The sequence below is a fragment of the Mauremys reevesii genome, linkage group 3, assembly GCF_016161935.1.
Source record: "Mauremys reevesii isolate NIE-2019 linkage group 3, ASM1616193v1, whole genome shotgun sequence".
In the NCBI taxonomy this organism is placed as follows: domain Eukaryota; kingdom Metazoa; phylum Chordata; order Testudines; family Geoemydidae; genus Mauremys; species Mauremys reevesii.
The window spans coordinates 40,631,096-40,650,927 of record NC_052625.1 but is presented as its reverse complement, the minus strand read 5'-3'; the positions used below and the strand labels follow the sequence as shown (position 1 = coordinate 40,650,927).

General features: G+C 42.8%; 1 protein-coding gene across 6 annotated transcripts in view; it reads right to left on the bottom strand.

Moving 5' to 3' along the window:
* Window positions 1–19,832, bottom strand: part of PRKCE (protein kinase C epsilon) — a 501,798-nt gene that overhangs the window by 317,873 nt on the left and 164,093 nt on the right. For all 6 annotated transcript variants that reach the window (XM_039531433.1, XM_039531437.1, XM_039531434.1 and 3 more), the window contains exon 2: window positions 19,234–19,297. In XM_039531433.1, coding sequence (XP_039387367.1) covers window positions 19,234–19,297 — 64 coding nt within the window. The remainder of the gene's footprint in view (window positions 1–19,233; window positions 19,298–19,832) is intronic.

Below are 19,832 nucleotides of genomic sequence, written 5' to 3'. Positions count from 1 at the left end.
GCCAGTAGGGTGACCAGATGTCCTGATTTTATAGAGACAGTCCCGATATCCGAGGATTTTTCTTCTCTAGGCACCTATTACCCCTCATCGCCCATCCCGATTTTTCACACTTGCTATCTGGTCAACCTATCTGCCAGAGCCAGGATGTCAGACTGTCTGTTTCATGTCCCGCCCTGTCTGAGGGCCTGAGCCCAGAGACTGATTGGTGCTCCACCCTGCCTGAGGCCTGAGCCCAGAGACTGATTGGTGCTCCACCCTGCCTGAGGCCTGAGCCCTGGACTACTTGCTGCTTGGCCCTACCTAGAGACTGCTAATTCCCCAATAACCTTTGCCTTGCTAAGGACCTGAGAGCCAGGGGGTGTGGCCTCCCTCCAAGACTGATGAGGAAGGCTAACCACCCACTTTTACACATACCCAGAAGATTTTACATTTCTAAAACATATCTCATTTTATTTACAGTTCATGGTCTTCTCTAGATTTAAAGGTGAAACATCTAGTGGTCTGTTTCTATCAACAGTTCCCAAAACTGGGTGAGTAAATGAGAGGTTCCTAGTTTTCTTCTTTCCTTCTCATATAAATATGGCTACTCCAAAGGCAGAATGCAGCCTTTGCATAATTTCCTTTGAAAGCATGTGAAAATCAGGGCATATATTGCACAAAGGGTGGCAAAAGAGAGAGATTTTACTTGAAATATGTTACGTATACAATTTCACAGCTTTTCCTACTTCAAATTACTAGTACCTTCTCAAAAAAGTAAAGAGTCTTGCAGTCCTACTAAAATCTATTTAAACTAAATTCTCTATCAATGATTTGCTCTCTGACATGTGTTTTGGCAAATAGCTAAGAGCTTGCCAAGGAAAAGTCACTGATCTTTGCCTGAAAAGCTTGGCCAGTGTTATATGGTAAGGGCCTATTACAAACATACAATGCTTTCCAGATGTTCCATCAACTAACTGGATATGATCCAAGGGAGGGCTGTAAATCTACAAAGAGATGCTTGTTAATAAAGCATTCACCATATAAAAATCAAAATATCTATAAACACCCTATGGAGTGCCTCTTTGCTGGGAAGGGGCTTGTAAGCACAAAAGGTCATACTGGACAGCCTCATCTTATACCATATACTAAAGATGTGACCCTTAGTACTGAAGATTTGTCCTCCTAACTAAAGGAGTTTGTCAGTTACCAAAGCCAACCTGTCTAGTGTTGACAGTGCTGATTGAAAAACAAACAGACAAAAGTGATATAGGAGTATGCATGACTATTTCTTAGCTCCACCTTTGATCCTCCTCCCTCTTCAGCTATTTATGCCTGTGTTAAAATGCCTGCTCTTGAATCACAGACTTAGTTTTTCCCGCAATGATTATCTACACACCAACCAACACCCAGTTAAACTGGAGAACAAACAAGTCTCATAGGGCCAAATGTAACCCAGAATGCTGCTCTGAAGAGAACATAAGTGTGTTATTGTAGTTTAGAGCCTGAACTCTTAAATATTCTTCTTAGTACTTCAGATCAAAGGAAAGAGTCATCTCCTAGATTATGATGGAACTTTGTACAAAGTTTCCATCTTAGAACAAGTGACTGTCCAGCAGTCTAAATACTGTAGGGAATTATTCTTTGGTCAACATTAAAACTGATATTCAAAAGGAAAAACAGTTCCCTAGTCAAACTAGGGAGATGAGTGATGGGGTTTGGATGGGTGCAGGTTTCTTACACAGCTGTGCAGACGGTCATAACATAGGTCAAGGCTTGCAAGCACAGAGGAGAAAAAGCAAGACTGAAGAACTTTCATTCTTGAGATGTGTCCCCAACTATACACTTAAAATATTTTGCTGTAATCAAAATAAGACCTGAGAGTAAATGCATATTTGAAATTGATTTAATCTCCTGGGAGGAGAACACTTATCATGCAGTAGAAAGATAAGCACTCATCTGATTTCAAACATCTGTGGAAGCAGAGAAATAATTGACAGGGATTTGAAGGGGATTTCAAATCCACATAGTCTCCTTATGTGAGCAAGAGTCGGGCTAGCTGTAACCCTAATAACGCGAGATTTGTAGAAGCGAGGATTGTGTGAGGTGAGTGGGAAAGAGGAAAAAAAAAGGGGTGGGGAGTGCCAAAACCCGGGAAACTGGTAGAGATAATAAAGTATCTGACTTGCTGCACCCAACCTGAATGTGAGACCTCTGTTTTTCTCCGACACATCTATTTTTTATAACTTCAGATCTATCTTAGCTTGGAGAGATACTAGTTTTCTGATGCTGATGAAAGGAGCAAGTGAAATGAATACTCTGCCCCATTTTGCTCAGCTTGGCTCCAAAGGGGAAAATCTCTTCTCACCCTTGATAAACTGTGAAATGGCTTTTGAAAACAACAATTCTACTTACATTTGAAATTTGTGAGCCAACTAATGTTTGCTGTTATCCTGCAAAAACAAGGGACTGGCAGCATAGGAGCCTAAAGAAAGAAAATTGAAAACAATTCCATCCTACCTTCAAATCAGTTTAATTACAAACAAAAGTGTCAGGGCTATACCCTGACGTGTGGCTGAGTTCTGCTCATGGCAACTGAGGGGACGTGGGGGTGAAAGGTGTGTCTAAGTATGGGGCCATTCTTCTGGCTGGATATTGACTTACACCTGGAGAGGGACTCGGAGTGCGGGGGCTAGAGCTCTGCATGCGACTATTTTTTAATCCCGCTCCTGTCCCATCCTGCAATACCCACTCTCACTCCCACTGATACCAGACACCTCTGTGTTCTTGGGGAACCAGGGTGCAGTATCCAGCCTGACTCATGAAAGACACCCCCCCCCCCAGCCTCTGCTTAAACCAAAACCCATCAGAGGAAAAACCTTGCAGAGAGCAGTGAAGGGCGTTGGGAGACACACCTAGACCCCTCCTGACAAGGGTGACAAGATTAAGACATCTCCATCAGCATACAGAATGGAGAGCAGAGACAACTCCCCTAGCCTCATCTGCATGAAAGATGGAACAGGAAGACCTCTCAATTTACATACAGAATGGAGAACAGAGAACCACACTGAATTCTGGGACCAGAAAAAGCAGGGAAGCACTGCATCATGGGAATCTCTGCTCCAGATGCGAATGACCCTATGTCTGCACACACCCATCTCAGCAATTATCAGACCAATTCTAGTAATGAATCCTTAATTGATATCCAAATAGTGAAGCAGCCTAGTTGCATTGTGAGCTCCCTGGAAGAAAACACCACCCATAGCCAAGAGTGATCAGCTCCTATTGTCTAGTCTAAAGAAAACCCTTGAGTCATCAGCTTACCTATAAACAAATCTATTGTTCTCCCTTGAACCATTGTATTTTCTCTACAAAAATCCCTACTCGCTGTCTAGTCAGGGTTCTGATGCTTAGATCCAAACTAGGCATCAGTTCCACTGGAACTCCATCTTCTCCTGGCTGATCGTACTGGGGACTCTGCCTGTCTCCAGCCCTCAGGACAGAGCTACCAGCATCACCCGGGAACTCCGATCAGTTCAAGCCTCATGGAGTGGGTGAGACCTCCCCGCCTCTTTCTCTCTCTCTGTTTTCCTTTCTACCTTAGGTATTAACCTTTAATAATGTAGGTTGTGTTGGTTTAGCCCTCCTTGTGTAGTTATCACTATTATTCAATAAATAACTTTTATGGTTAAGTTGGTTGCTTCTCTCTCTCTTGCTGAACTTTACTCTTTTGTGTTTTTAGCTTCCCCCATTCATTCTACAGCAACGCTTCTTTTACCTAAGCTAAAGATCCCTGCAGCACCCAGAATACTGTGGGGTTTGCTCATCAAGTAGATTACTGCCAGTACAATTGTGTTGTGAGAGTGGGGATAGGGACGTGCGGAATCTGGGATGCATAAGGGTGACAGCTTGAAAGTGCTGCTTGACCCAGTCCATGGAGCCCAGGGGCATATAAGGAGAGTCAGCTTGAAAGTGCTGCTCCATCCAGCCCAGTGAATCCAGAGACATATAAGGGGTCAGCTTGACAGTGCTGATTGACCCGGTCCGCTCAGACTTGCTCTGTTAATGTGTGTGTGGGTGGGTGTGTGCTCATCCAGTTCTGGGGCTGGAGAAACCCAGCCCTGGGGAACCTAGGTCCTGCAGGATAGCTCCATTGGGAAGGGACTTGCAGAAGGGAGAAGTAAAGCTCCACATGAAAACACAAGTGACACAAGCAGTACGTTGATAGAATTACAGAATCTCCTTCTCCAGAACAGTAACCCGAATAAATGAGCATACCCCAAAGTAATGGGCAAATCTGGTAACACCACACACTCCCATATTGTTTCTTGCATTTTTATCTTGCTCCCACCTGCAAAAACCTTAGATACCACAAGAGAGACAGATTGTCTCATACTACTAAAAAAAAAGTTGGTTAATTGTGATTATATATATATATAAAGTCATCACAATTAGGACACTAGGCTGGGACCCAGTGGAGTAGGGTGGGCCCAGGTCCCCATATTGCCTCCCCCTCTGCCAACCCCATCTGTGAGGTGACAGCCTACCCACTTTAGGCCAAAGGGCCTTGTTTTATCTGCTGTCTGCCCCAGCCCGAAAGCTGGACCATAGACTGCTATTGTTCTGCCCCTCCCAGAACGTCAGAACCCTGACTCTTGATTGCTGTTGGCCCCTGCCAGAGAATTGGGCTAAAAATTGCCTATTTCTCTGCCCTGCCCAGAGGATCAGGGCCCTGACTGCATTGGTTGCTGCCTGCCCTAGCCAGAAGGCTGAGCTAAAGGCTGCTCCTTGCTCTGCCCTGCCCAGAGGACCAGAGCACCCGACTATATATGCTGTCTGTCCTACACAGGAGGCTAGGATAAATATTGATTGTTGTAGTGTGTTGGCTGTCGTCCCTCCCTCCGAGCCTGAACGGGGAGGGACGACAGCCAACACACTACACTACAATGTACAGTAAGATTAGGATTCCACACACTAGATGTCACAGGTAGATGACCCAAGACACCTTGGGTTATGAAAGGAAAGGGTCAGGGGGACTATGCAGTGAAACTATTAATGGACTTTGTGGTTCTTCATTTCATGTGTCCATTATAAGAACTGGATGGTTTGTTGTACATTACTAGTGTTACAGAATCAGCCTAGTACTTGAGCTACAAGTGGCAGAATCTCCCTAATGGGTCCTTCATCATAGGGAGAACTAGTACAATGAAGGAAGCTGTACCTACAGATGGAGTAAAAGATTTCTATTCTAAAATCCCACTCTACTGATGGGAGCCAAACAGCTGCTGTTAGCCACAATGAAACACCTGCAGCTGAGGAGAGATCGGCCTGAGACAGGTCTTCATCTAAAGGGAAGATGTCACTGCCAAGACGGGTTGCGGGGGATGGTGTTAAAGTTCTATCTTGGTGGGAGAGCTATACAGATGGAATAAAGCATGGTTTATTTCTTTGTCTGTAATTTATAGTTGTTGAGAAACTGAGAAATCCTGCTAGAAAAAGTAGAGCTGGTCTATGAATTATCACGATAGCTTTTCCCCTCCGTCCCCCAGCCCTCCACACTAACCCTCTGTCTGGTTGCAAGATATCTAACCAGCAACCATGTTCTGGAAATTCAGACTTAGTGCCAGCATTCTTTTGCAGCCCACCTCCATTCTCTAATCACAGTAGCAAGCATCTGGCTATGAAGCATAATGTAATGCCAGCCTGAAGAATTTCAAGGGAACAGATATGTTAAGACAAACCACCACTGATTTGGAGTGACAGTCACAGATCACAAGATTTTGATAAGTCTCCACATTCAGGCACAATTCTGAACACTAAGGGTATGTCTACACTACAAAATTAGGTCGATTTAATAGAAGTTGAATTTTTAGAAATCGATTTGATACAGTCGATTGGGTGCGTCCCTACTAAGCGCATTATGTCGGCGGTGTGCGTCCACAGTACCGAGACTAGCGTCAACTTTCGGAGCATTGCACTGTGGTAGCTATCCCACAGTTCCCACAGTCTCTGCCGCCCATTGGAATTCTGGGTTGAGCTCCCAATGCCTGATGGGGCAAAAACATTGTCGCAGGTAGTTCTGGGTACATGTCGTCATGCCTTCCCTCTGTGAAACAACGGCAAAAAATCATCTCTCGCCTTTTTTCCTGGGTTACCCATGCAGATGACATACCATGGCAAGCACAGAGCCTGCTCAGCTCACTGTCACCGTATGTCTCCTGGGTGCTGCTGGCCGACGCGGTACTGCAGTGCTACACAGCAGCATCCCCTTGCCTTGCCTTGCAGATGGCAGACGGTACAATACGATTGCTAGCCATTGTCATCATCCCATGGGTGCTCCTGGCTGACCTTGGTTAGGTTGGTCGGGGGCGCCTGTGCAGACATGGGTGCTCCTGGCCGGCCTCGGTGAGGTCGGTCGGGAGCACCTGGACAAAAATGGGAATGACTCCAGGTCATTCTCTTCTTCAAGATTCGTCTAATGGAGATTCAGTCCTGTCTGGAATATCATGTGAGCTGGAGGCTTCTGCCTCAGGTTGCTCTCCCAGTCGGCAGCACTGGAAGCCTGAAAATGAAATCTTAATCTTGTGTGTGATTGTGTGAAAAGGCAATTACCTAATATGAACTCAGGCATCTGATGATGATAATTAATCATCACAACTTACTGTGCTTAATGCAAAGAAATGTGGTTCTGGATAGTTCTTATTTAGAATGCTATTATAAGCCATTCATAATGATACAGTCAGAAAAATAACTGAGTGTCCCCTCAAGTCTGTTCTCAGAATCATTCTATAGTTACTGGCCCACATGCCAAAATGGTGGTGTGAAAGTCACATAGTGGTGCAAGCCACCATACGTATCTGTACATTGGTGTAATTTACATGGCAAGGAGGTGGAAGAGGAAAGCTGTAGCAAATAAAAAGCAAGAACTACTTAAAAAATAGGTGAGTCTTCCCTTTCAAGCCATATAAAGTCTACTTTGTTGAAGAGGGATTTAACCATTGTTTGGTCAAAGTGCGTCTGTTATCCCATTCTATGACCATTTGTTATGATAGTTTATAAACTGACTCACCCACCTTGTCTCACTGTGTTACCATGAATTCTTGGATGAAAGTTTTAAACTTTCATTGCATCTCTGAAATTGGTTCAAGAGAGTCAGGGAGACGACACTGGAGCTCTTATATCTCATTTCTGATATTAAAAAACTCAGTCACAAGTTTTATAAGCACAAGAGGTAGATCAAAAACCCCGCTGTAATAGCTCAATGAAATAATCAATGGATGTCATAGACTCATAGAATCATAAAAATGGAAGGGACCTTGAGAGGTCATCTAGTCCAGTCCCCTGCACTCATGGCAGGACTAAGTATTATCTAGACCATCCCTGACAGGTGTTTGTCTAACCTGCTCTTAAAAATTTCCAATGATGGAGATTCCACAACCTTCCTAGGCAATTTATTCCAGTGCTTAACCACCCTGATAGGTGTACTTCACTCGAGAAATAAACTCTACACTGCAACCAAACCAAGTTAATATGGAAAATCAGTATGACTTTGGACAACAGCCAGCCTCAGGGAAATAAAAGAATAAGGTACCTTATCTCAAAAGATTATTCCCTTCAACAGAATAGAAAGAATGAATGGAAATACCCTTCTCTGCTAGCCATTGACCCCGTTAATGATGAATGTTAGCAGGAGTTAAAGGTTGTAACACAAGCTATTCTGGCTGAAAGTCATCTATACCACATGCACATGCACATACACAACAGTTAACATGAACGTTCTTCTTGTAAGACATTGGCATGATATATACCAAGAAGCCATGCTAGAACTAGGTGCAGTACAACAAAAGAATATGGGAAGAGTATTAGGAAACTTCTTCCTGCTGACTTCTTGCTGGTGACTCCTTATAAAAATAGGTCTGTTGTAAGTCTTTTCTTTCAGTGAGTTTATTTTTTCATATTTATTCCTTTATTGGATATTCAATTAATAAAGGAGACACTAATGTGCCATGCAGCATTAAAATAAAGCATCCTGGAGCAGTAACAATGACAACACATTTTTAACTCAAATGTCTATTAGTTGTTTACGGAACACTTTTGCTGTGCTTGTTTTTTGTCCATGCATCTTTCGTGATAAGCTACAATCATAGAATCATAGAATCATAGAATTCAAGATCAGAAGGGACCATTATGATCATCTAGTCTGACCTCCTGCAAGATGCAGCCCACATAAGCCGATCCACCCACTCCTTAGCAAGCGACCCCTGCCCCATGCTTCGGAGGAAGGCGAAAAACCTCCAGGGCCATTGCCAATCTTCCCTGGAGGAAAATTCCTTCCCGACCCCAAATATGGTGGTCAGCTGAACCCCGAGCATGCGGGCAAGACTCTCCAGCCAAACCCTCTGGAAAAGGTTATATCATACCATTGACCCATTGTACTATTTACCAGTGTGGCACTTAATTGACCTATTGACTAAGCCCGTTATCCTATCATACCATCTCCTCCATAAACTTATCTAGCTTAATCTTAAAGTCATGGAGGTCCTTCGCCCCCACTGTTTCCCTCGGTAGGCTGTTCCAGTATTGCACTCCCCTGATGGTTAGAAACCTTCGTCTAATTTCAAGCCTGAATTTCCTGACTGACAATTTATATCCGTTTGTCCTCGTGTCCACATTAGCACTGAGCTGAAATAATTCCTCTCCTTCCCTGGTATTTATCCCTCTGATATATTTAAAGAGTGTAATCATATCTCCTCTTATCCTTCTTTTGGTTAAGGAAAACAAACCGAGCTCCTCAAGTCTCCTTTCATACGAAAGGCCTTCCATTCCTCGGATCATTCTAGTGGCCCTTCTTTGTACCTGTTCTAGTTTGAATTCATCCTTCTTAAACATGGGAGACCAAAACTGCACACAATACTCCAAATGAGGTCTCACCAACGCCTTATATAATGGGACTAGCACCTCCTTATCCCTACTAGAAATACCTCGCCTAATGCAACCCAAGACAGCATTAGCTTTTTTAACGGCCACATCACATTGCCTACTCATAGTCATCCTACGATCAACCAGGACTCCTAGGTCCTTCTCCTCCTCCGTTACTTCCAACTGGTGCGTCCCCAGCTTATAACTAAAGTTCTTGTTAGTCATCCCTAAATGCATAACCTTACACTTCTCAGTATTGAATTTCATCCTGTTACTAATACTCCAGTTTACAAGGTCATCTAAATCTCCCTGGAGAATATCCCGATCCTCTTCCGAATTGGCAATACCCCCCAACTTGGTGTCATCCGCAAACTTTATCAGCCCACTCCTACTCTTGGTTCCCAGGTCAGCAATAAATAGATTGAATAAAATCGGACCCAAAACCGAGCCTTGAGGAACTCCACTGGTAACCCCCCTCCAACCGGACAGTTCCCCCTTCAGTACTACCCTCTGCAGTCTCCCCTTTAACCAGCTCCTTATCCACCTCTGGATTTTCATTTCGATCCCCATCTTTTCCAATTTAACCAGTAATTCTTCATGCGGTACCGTATCAAACGCCTTACTGAAATCCAGATATATTAGATCCACCGCATTTCCCTTGTCTAAAAATCTGTTACTTTCTCAAAGAAGGAGATCAGGTTGGTTTGGCACGATCTACCTTCGTAAATCCATGCTGTAATCTATCCCAGTTGCCATCGGCCTCATGCTCCGAACCACTCTCTCTTTTAAGATTTTTTCCATGACTTTGCATACTACAGATGTTAGACTAACAGGCCTATAGTTCCCGGGTCACTTTTTTCCTTCTTGAATATAGGAACTACATTAGCTAATCTCCAGTCAGTCGGTACAATCCCGAATTTAGGATTTATTAAAGATTATCGCTAACGGGCTAGCAATATCCTCGCCAATTCCTTAATATTCTAGGATGAAGATTATCCGGGCCCCGATTTACTTCCGTTAAGCTGTTCAAGTTTGGCTTCTACCTCAGATACCGTAATGTCTACCCCATATCTTCATTCCCATCGGTCCTCTATCACTATTCCTTAGCCCTTCATTAGCCTCATTAAAGACCGAGGCAAAGTATTCGTTCAGATATTGTGCCATTCCAAGATTATCCCTAATCTCCACTCCGTTTAAAGTTTTAAGCGGTCCCACTTCTTCTTTCTTGGTTTTCTTCCTATTTATATGGCTAAAAAACCGTTTGCTATTGGTTTTAATCCTCGCTAGGTCCATCTCCACTTGTCGCTTTGCCTTTCTCACAGCTTCCCTGCACCCTCTGACCTCAATAAGGTAGGTTTCCTTGCTGATCCCTCCCATTTTCCACTCCTGGTACGCTTTCTGTTTTTTCTTAATGACCCCTCTAAGACGCTTGCTCATCCAGCTCGGTCTAAAACTGCTACCTATGAGCCGTTTCCCCCTTCTCGGGATACATGCCTCTGACAACTCCTGCAACTTCAACCTGAAGTAACCCCAGGCGTCATCTGCCCTTAGATCCCTAAATATGTTAGCCCAGTCCACTTCCCTAACTAGTCACCTTAATTTAGTAAAGTTAGCCCTTTTGAAATCGTACACCCTAGTCTCAGATGCACTATTGATTATCCTCCCATTTATTTGGAAACGAATTAGCTCATGATCACTCGAGCCAAGGTTGTCCCCTACAACAATTTCCTCAACAAGGTCCTCGTTACTCACCAAAATCAAATCTAAAATGGCATCCCCCCTCGTCGGTTCAGCAACCGCTTGATGAAGGAATTCATTAGCTATCACGTCTAGGAAAAGCTGAGCCCTATTATTATTACTAGCATTAGTTTCCCAATCTATATCCGGGAAGTTAAAGTCCCCCATGATCAAGCAGTTCCTATTAGTGTTTACCTCCTTAAAAACATTAAAGAGCTCTCTATCCGTCTCCAAGCTAGATCCTGGCGGTCTATAGCACACCCCAATCACTATCCCGGGTGAGGCTCTGGTAGTTTTCTTCCCCAATGTGACCATTGCCCAAACAGACTCCGTATTATCCATTGCATTGCTAGTTATCTCATTACATTTCACCTCATTATTGATATACAGTGCTACTCCCCCACCTTTACCTCTGCATCGGTCTTTCCTAAACAGCACATACCCTTCCATACCTGTACTGCAGCTTCTGACTTGACACTTCAATATGTACAAATATTTCTCTGCTTTAGGAAGTTTCCACTACCACCATTGTATTAATTCATCAGACTCTCAGGGATTTCAATCTCTTCAGCCAGGGATGAACCTACTATAAGAGGGATGCCCAACCAGTTGGAAAACTGTACTCAGAATAATTATCAGTGGTTCACGGTCAAGATGAAAGGGCATATTGATTGGGGTTCCGCAGGGATCTCTCCTGGGTCTGGTTTAATATCTTCATAAATGATTTGGATAATGCCATAGAGAGTACACTTCCAAAGTTTGTGGATGATACCAAGTTAGGAGGGGTTGCAAGAGCTTTGGGGAACAGGATCAGAATTCAAAATGATCTGAACAAACTGGAGAAATGGTCTTAAATAAACAGGATGAAATTCAATAAGGTCAGATACAAAATACTACAGGAATAATCTATTGCACAAATACCAACTAGGAAATGACTGCCTATGAAGGAGTACTGCAGAAAAAGAATCTGGCGGTTATTAGTGGATCACAACCTAATTATAAGTCAGCCATGTAATACTGTTAAAAGCAAACAGCACTCTGGGATATATTAGCAGGATTGTTGTACACAAGAAGTAATTCTTCTAGTCTATTCAACACTTATAAGGTCTCAACTGGGGTTCTTAGGGAAAGACGTGGACAAGTTGGAGAAAGTCCATAAGAGAGCAACAAAATTATTAAAGTTCTGGAAAACACGAGGAAATATTGAAAAAATTAGGTCTGGTTAGGCTGGAGAACAGAAAACTGAAGGGGGACATGATAACAGGTTTTTAAGTACACAAAAGGTTGTTACAAAGAGCAGGATGATGAAATGTTCTCTTATCTACTGAGGACAGGACAAGAAGTGATGGGCTTAAATTGCAGCAAGAGTGGTTTAGGTTGAACATTAGGAAAAACTTCCTAACTGTCAGAGTAGTTAAGCACTGGAACAAATTGCCTAGGGAGGTTGTGGAATCTCCATCATTGGAGATTTTTAAGAGCAGGTTGGACAAATACGTGTCAGGGATGGTCTAGATAATACTTAGTCCTGTCTCAGTGCAGGGGTCTGGACTAGGTGACCTACTGAGGTCCCTTCCAGTCCTACATTTCTATGATTTTGACTTTGAACATGTCAAGTTCCCTTGATTTCATGGAAAAATGGAGAACCAATACAAGATGAGCACCTGAGAGGGCAGATTTTGGGCCTCTGAATGTAACAAACTGTCTGGAAAGTTCTTTTAATACGTGGTTTGAAGTTTCTCTCCAAGGGAATGAAATTAATTCCAAGCCTGTAAGGCCCACTCCCTAATCACATGAGCAGTCCCATTGAGGTCAGTGAGTAAAAGCTACTCCCACAAGTTAAGAGTTGCAGGATTCATGCCTGTACCTTTATCTATGACATAATATGAACTATTACATAATTCATCCTTCTGCCTTACGGAGTACTTTTCTCTCTTTCAAGTACTTCACTTTATTGCTCACAGAGACAGACACAGCAGCCAATTAGTGCTTAGATCTGGGGGGGGAGGAGGGGGGGAAAGGAGGGAGGAGTATCGTGCCACATAGAAGCTGGCCATTTTTTATTTACCTGCAACGGCCTTTCCCCTTAAATTTTAAAAGTGGTAAAGATGACTTCCAATAACAGCAAATGTTTTCCTAAAACCCTGTGTAATTCTTTGCAAATGTAGGGGTTAGTGTATTAGGTCAGAACTCCTGCCAAGGTTCTCTTGTTCTACTTGGCAACGCTTTCAAGACAAAGCTGTTCTTTTAAGCTGTAACCTGAGAATATGCCTTACCACTCAAAAACATAATGAATTTGCAATTAGAACTGAGGCCCTTAATCTTGTGCATGTATCTTCTCAAAGATCCCTAGAACAAATGAGGTAAGAGAGAAGTAGAAAAGACATATGGGCAGAGGAAAATCCCTAGAAAGCACTTTTAATATCAAATACAAGCCACTTCAAAGCAGGTTCTTTGAAGGCTGTAAGGTTCACTCAACATAACCAGTCCCACTAATGCTTTTCTAACTCCAGTGTGTCAGCACTGCCAGTACAGCCCCTGCATCAAATCCAGAGTGGGTGCAAGCAAGGTGCAACTCTGCTTACACCTGAACTGAAACAGGCCTTTGTTGTTCTGAGCTCCAAGATAAGACAATCTGAACTACAACTGGCATGCAAAAGTGTTTTAAATTTTTTTATTTGACTCCTATGCGTTAAAGTTTATATGGAAAACTCTAGATTAGGGAACCCTTTCTGGCACTGCCTTAATCTCCAAAAAGGGCTTTGTCATTTGCAGGCCAGTTGATAAAAGAGATTCAGCCTCTCTGTTTCTTTTGTATGTTTTATACACTGAACCTGAGAAGGGCTTAATATACTTGGAACCCAATCTTGCAAAGACTTACGCGCACGCACACTGTGAATAGTCCTGTCCTATTGTCTTTAACGGGACTACTCATGGTGTGTTTAAGCACATGCATAAATCTTTGCAGGATCAGGGCCCAACACTATAAAATGTAATATCTTCACACACTGATACCTGTGTTATAAATAGCCCACATGTATTTAGTAACTATGTGGAAAAGGACTTGATGTTCCATGCCATGAGCCAAAATTACATCTAAAAATAAACTTTTCACCCTCCAAATTTGTGTATGCACTAAATACAGTATGGTACAAACACAACCACTTGCATATGCAAGTGGCATTTAGGTGCCCAGCTATGCATTTTGCAGACCTAAGTGGAGGACTGGTTTTGAAAGCACAATGTACCAATTTTGCTGCTAGACAGACACAAGCCTTTGAAAATATGGACCTCTGTGCCACAATGTAGTGTCCACTCAGCATTTTATCCTAAACTCTTCTGTCCCGATTGCTCCCACTGCAATTTGCAACAGTTCATTTCATCAAGGGCAGAGCTTGTTCTCTGCCTCTCCCGCTCCCCACGCCCGCTCCAGTGCAGAATGGATATGTGGTTCAGATGCCAAAAGCTGCAAGTCTCAGGAGCAGCACTGTCGACCTCAAATGTTCAGAACTTATGAGCAGGCCCTAGACAACATGATTATCTTAAAAATCATAAGATTGTAAACAAATTATCTATAAATTTGGGAATCTTTGTATTTGCCTCCTGATTTCTGAGGCGTTAGGGCTCATAATTTCAAGCTTTTTTCTGCAACTATGAGGTCTAGACATTTTTTTTTAAATGAAAGCAGAGATTCTCAGACAACAACATGATTCCAGGAGATGGGGCTTTAAGGAAAAAAACACTGAATACCTCAAAACCTGCAGTAAAACTCTGAGATTAACTGGAGGCGAGTCCAAATGCCTTCTTCATCACTTCTCTGGTGGAGCAGCACTGGCAGAACTCCCCTGCTCTAAAAGATGTTTCTCAATGCAGAAAGGGGGCATACAAAAGAGTCAATAAAACCTCTGGCTGTAATAACTTTTATGTAGATTCCCAGCTTGTCTCTGGAACAGGCGAGGAATCCAAGTAGCAATGCCAGCGCACACAGTCCCTTGCCCCAGCACTTCTCCCAATGGCAGCCTGGTCCCCGACTCCTGATATGAAGTTTCTATCTATAGATGGACCTCCACAACGTCCAATGACAACAGTGGAGAAGAGGCCAAAACTCCTTCTCATGGCCTCAGCTAGGGATCTGCCATGTTTTCAACTCCTCTATCCACAAAGGGGGAAGGAGTGATTGAAGCCCGTAAATTCCTTGATTTTGTTGTGGGTGAGACAGAGCGGTGTTATGGAAATTGCCAGAACCATAAGATTGACTGTTACCGGTACCGTGCCATACCAAAGCAAGAAGCATATGGGGGGGATGTAGCAGGGTGGACCCCTGCTCCGGCCCTGAAGGGGTTAAAAACAGCCCTGGGAAGGGGCCGAGGCTCAAGAAGACAGTCTTCCTCTGCCTGAAGAGGAAGAAGGGCCTGGCTGCAGGGGCTATAGGCAAGGTACCTAGGGTGAAGCAGGGCTGGGGAAAGGCTGAGGAGCTGGGGAGGTCCAGCCTAGAAAGCCCCAGGCTGCGGTCTAGCGAAGGGCCAACAGGTACTGTGGGTTGCAGAGGGCAGCCCAGGGGTAGGCCACGGCAGCAGGTCCAAACCCCTTTGCCTGTGATGAGTAGGCTGATACTGCAGTCTGCCCCAGAGTGTGGGGCTAGACAATGACTGGCAGTAGCCAATACTGAGGCAAGGTGGGGATAGAGGGTGGGGTTTCCCCAAGGAGGGGGAGACCCAGAGAGAAAGGGGTTACTGCCAGGGGCAGCACCCCATGTGAAAGGGCACCGGGTCCAGGAAGGGACACGGGGGCCAGAGGATAGGCGGATCACCAGCCTGCAGAGGGCGCTCCAGTGCTGAACAGAGCTAATTCCCGGAGTCACCAGCAGGAGGCGCCGCAGGGGTGAGTCCAACCCCTCTACAGGGGAAAACAAGCTAATGATTGGAATTCACTTTGCAGGACAATTAGATTTTTGTGGGTCCAGGACGGAACTAAAAATGATGTTTAGGAAAAGGAGTCTTGGTGGTGTAATGGGTTATAATGCACTAGCCTTTCATCTCCAGGGACTGGAGTTGAAAACCAAGGTTTCTGGTTACAAAGAAGATCAAGTTTGCTAGTCTCATTCTTTTCAAAATACACCTCTACCCTGATATAATGTGACCTGATATAACATGAATTCGGATATAACGCGGTAAAGCAGTGCTCCGGGGCGGGGGGGGGGGGGTGAGGCTGCACGCTCCGGCGGATCAAAGCAAGTTCGATATAACGCGGTTTCACCTATAATGCAGTAAGATTTTTTGGCTCCCAAATACAGCATTATATTGGGGTAGAGGTGTATATGACAGTATTCTACTGTAATAGCCCATAACATGGCCTGATCACTACTGTGAGATGTGTTTTAGACCAGTACTGTAGGACAGTGTATAACTTGCCTATGGAGAAATCCACAACCTTTCTATAACTTTCTAGAATCTTTTTATAGTAGGGCTGTCAATTAATTGCAGTTAATTTCACGCGATTAACTCGAAAAAATTAATGATGATTTAAAAAATTAATCACGATTAATCGCACTGTTAAATAATAGAATACCAATTGAAATGTATTAAATATTTTTTATGTTTTTCTACATTTACAAATATGTCGATTTTAATTACAACACAGAATACAAAGTGTAGAGTGCTTACTTTATATTATTTTTATTACAAATATTTGCACTCTAAAAATGATAAACAAAAGAAATAGTATTTCTCAATTCACTTCAAACAAGTACTGTAGTGCAATCTCTTTATCATGAAAGTGCAACTTACAAATGTAGGGGTTTTTTGTTACATAACTGCACTCAAAAACAAAACAATGTAAAACTTTAGTGCCTACAAGTCCACTCAGTCCCACTTCTTGCTCAGCCAATTGCTAAGAGAAACAAGTTTGTTTACATTTGCAGGAGATAATGCTGCCCACTTATTAATTGCCAGACAGATAATTGCCAGTCTCGGATGATGACTTAGCACATGTTCATTTTAAGAACACTGTCAGTGAAGATTTGACAAAATGCAAAGAAGGTACCAATGTGAGATTTCTAAAGATAGTTACAGCCCTCAATCCAAGATTTAAGAATCTGAAGCGCCTTCCAAAATCTGAGAGGGATGAGGTGTAGAGCATGCTTTCAGAAGTCTTAAAAGAGCAACACTCTGATGCGGAAACTACAGAACCCGAACCACCAAAAAAGACCTTCAACATTCTGCTGGTGGCATCTGACTCAGATGATGAAAATGAACATGCGTCGGTCTGCACTGCTTTAGATCGTTATCAAGCAGAACCCATCATCAGCATGGACGCATGTCCCCTGGAATAGCGGTTGAAGCATGAAGGTACATATGAATCTTTAGCGCATCTGGCATGTAAATATCTTGTCACGCCAGCTACAACAGTGCCACACAAACACCTGATCTCACTTTCAGGGGACCTTGTAAACAAGAAGCAGGCAGCATTATCTTCTGCAAATGTAAATAAACTTGTTTGTCTGAGTGATTGGCTGAACAGGAAGTAGGACTGATTGGACTTGTAGCTCTACAGTTTTACATTATTTTATTTTTAAATGCAGGGGGTTTTGTACATAATTCTACATTTCTAAGTTCAACTTTCATGATAAAGAGATTGCACTACAGTACTTGTATTAGGTGAATTGAAAAATACGATTTCTTTTGTTTTTTTACAGTGCAAATATTTGTAATAAAAATAAATATAAAGTGAGCACTGTACACTTTGTATTCTGTGTTGTAATTGAAATCAATATATTTGAAAATGTAGAAAACATCCAAAAATATTTAAATAAATGGTATTCTATTATTGCTTAACAGCATGATTAATCGTGATTATTTTTTTTAATCTCTTGACAGCCTTATTTTAAAGTCTATACGAGAAATGTATATACTTATGTAATTCTGTAGGATTGTTTAAAGATAATAGAATTTCACAAAAAATGATAAACTCTGTACAATTATTTTTGCTATAGAATTCTATTAGCTTCATCTCTATTATATTCTGTGCACCTCTCCAAAAGGATTTTCTTTTTTCCTAAGGGTTTAAAGAGCCTAGGGACATCCATTCACATAAAAAAGAAAACCAAAATCCAATGGCAATTCGGCACCACTGGCAGTGTGTGATAAAGGATTGAAATAGCGAGGTTGTTGCTAGGCAGAATTAAGATCTTATTAATGAACTGCAAATGGAAGCTTTGAAGAACATCTGCATACACCATGATGGACTGTTAGATCCTTACTTCTATGAGCTCTAAACTTGACACAGCAATTAAAAAGAAGAAAAAAATATGGCTATTTGTACTAACATGAAATTTGTTCCACATACTGCAGACACTGGATAATCAATCTATGAGAGTAAAACAACAAAGCAGATTGTCTTACAACTTTTTGAGGCATGAGTGAGAATTGCTTAGGGGGCATGTGTTTGTTATTAAAGCATCATGTATGCAGTTTATATGTAAGAATGAAGGGTGTGAAGAATGCCCTATGTGGCCACAGGGGTGTAAGAACAGCTGTAAGCAATACGTTTTTTTAAAAAATAAGGCAAAAGCACAGTATGTGCTTGTGCAACTTCTAGCAACTACCCATGGACAGCAATTATTCCTTTTTGAACACCAAAATGACACATGCAAAACATTCTTCTGTTGATCTCTTAAGTGATCCAGGCAAAACAACTGTAGCTTACTCCTGTTCCGCATTTCTCCTCCTGCCAGGGCCCTCATGAATTTGCATTGAGTAATCTGACCCAACAGACACTGTTTAGATAGGCTGCATTACAGGTAACTATTCAAAAGAACACAGCTTAAACTGACTCACCAAAAAAGACCCCATGCCACCAAATACACTTCAGCAGCTAAAATCTTGATAAAGAGCATGTTTGAGACGATACACAGAAGAGCTTTGGGACTCTTAATTGTTTGGACTGTTGTAAATTAGTTTCATACCATATATGACCCGATCCTGCCCCCACTGAAGCCGCTGGCAGTATCGCTAGCAAAAACAGTTGCTGAGGAGTACCTTTAATTGCCACGGAATACCCATCTTCCTGATTTCTAGGGTTTTCCCCAAGCCAATATGCAAGTGCTGTATTACCAAATACAAACCACTACTCTTCTATTATGAAAATATTTTGCTTATGCACTTTGCTTGGAAAGGGAATACTTTAGTGGAGAAAATACTAATAATTTAGTATGATGAAACACTTGATGTGTATAACATCTATTTCTACAAATTTAACAGTTAGTGTCAGGTTTATAGCACATTTTTCCCCCAAACCAGACAAATAAGTACTTGGAAATAAATTCCAGGTATATTAAACAGCTCTAAGCTACTGCATCTTGGTTACTATCTTATTTATTTTTTTATTGTTGTCTGTCTATAATTCCAGGACTACCATGGACTGCTATTCCTTAGAGGTACAACAAAATATACTTTATTAAGATAACATTTTCTTTTTAACCTGAGCTTGTGCAGATTAGTTAAGTAATACTGCAATACACGGTTTTCCCAACAACATTTGCATGATAGAGCTTTTTAAAAAGCACCATTCATGGGAGGAACAAGATAAAATATCGAAAGGTCTTACCTTCACCTGATGATCCTGAAAGATCTATGATGACATATACTCTTCCTTCAGGCTCCAAGTCAATCTGTAATTGAGAAGAGAATGAAACACTTAGACTGGTGTTCCCTTAATGAGCTCCTGTGTGCACCATTAATAAAAAGTTTCCATTGATTCTTAAACCTGAAGGGAAAGGTCCCCAAACTGTGGGGCGCATAACGTTCCGGGGGGGGGGGGGGAGGCTGGTGTGGCCCAGGCCAGCCCCTACACGTGGCAGGGAGGGAGTGCCACCCAGGCCTGCTCTGCTGTAGCCCCGCCCCCAGCTGTGGTCCTCGCTCCTGGCCCTGTGCTCCCGGCCTTGGCTTGGGGGTGGGGAGTGCGCAGACATGGGTAAGGGGTGGCGTGACCCTGAAAAGTTTGGCAATCCCTGCCCTAAGGCATGTCACTGTTCACAGAGCAAGTATCATACTCTCACTAAACCCGGCCCCGCAAAGAGCTAAGCACCTGTATGAGGTGCTAAGCAACCTCAATTCCCACTGCAGTCAAGGGACCTCCACACCCTGCAGGATCAGTCCTGCTTCATTTTATAAATCCAGTAAGCTGCCTCAGTACAGTAATAAGCT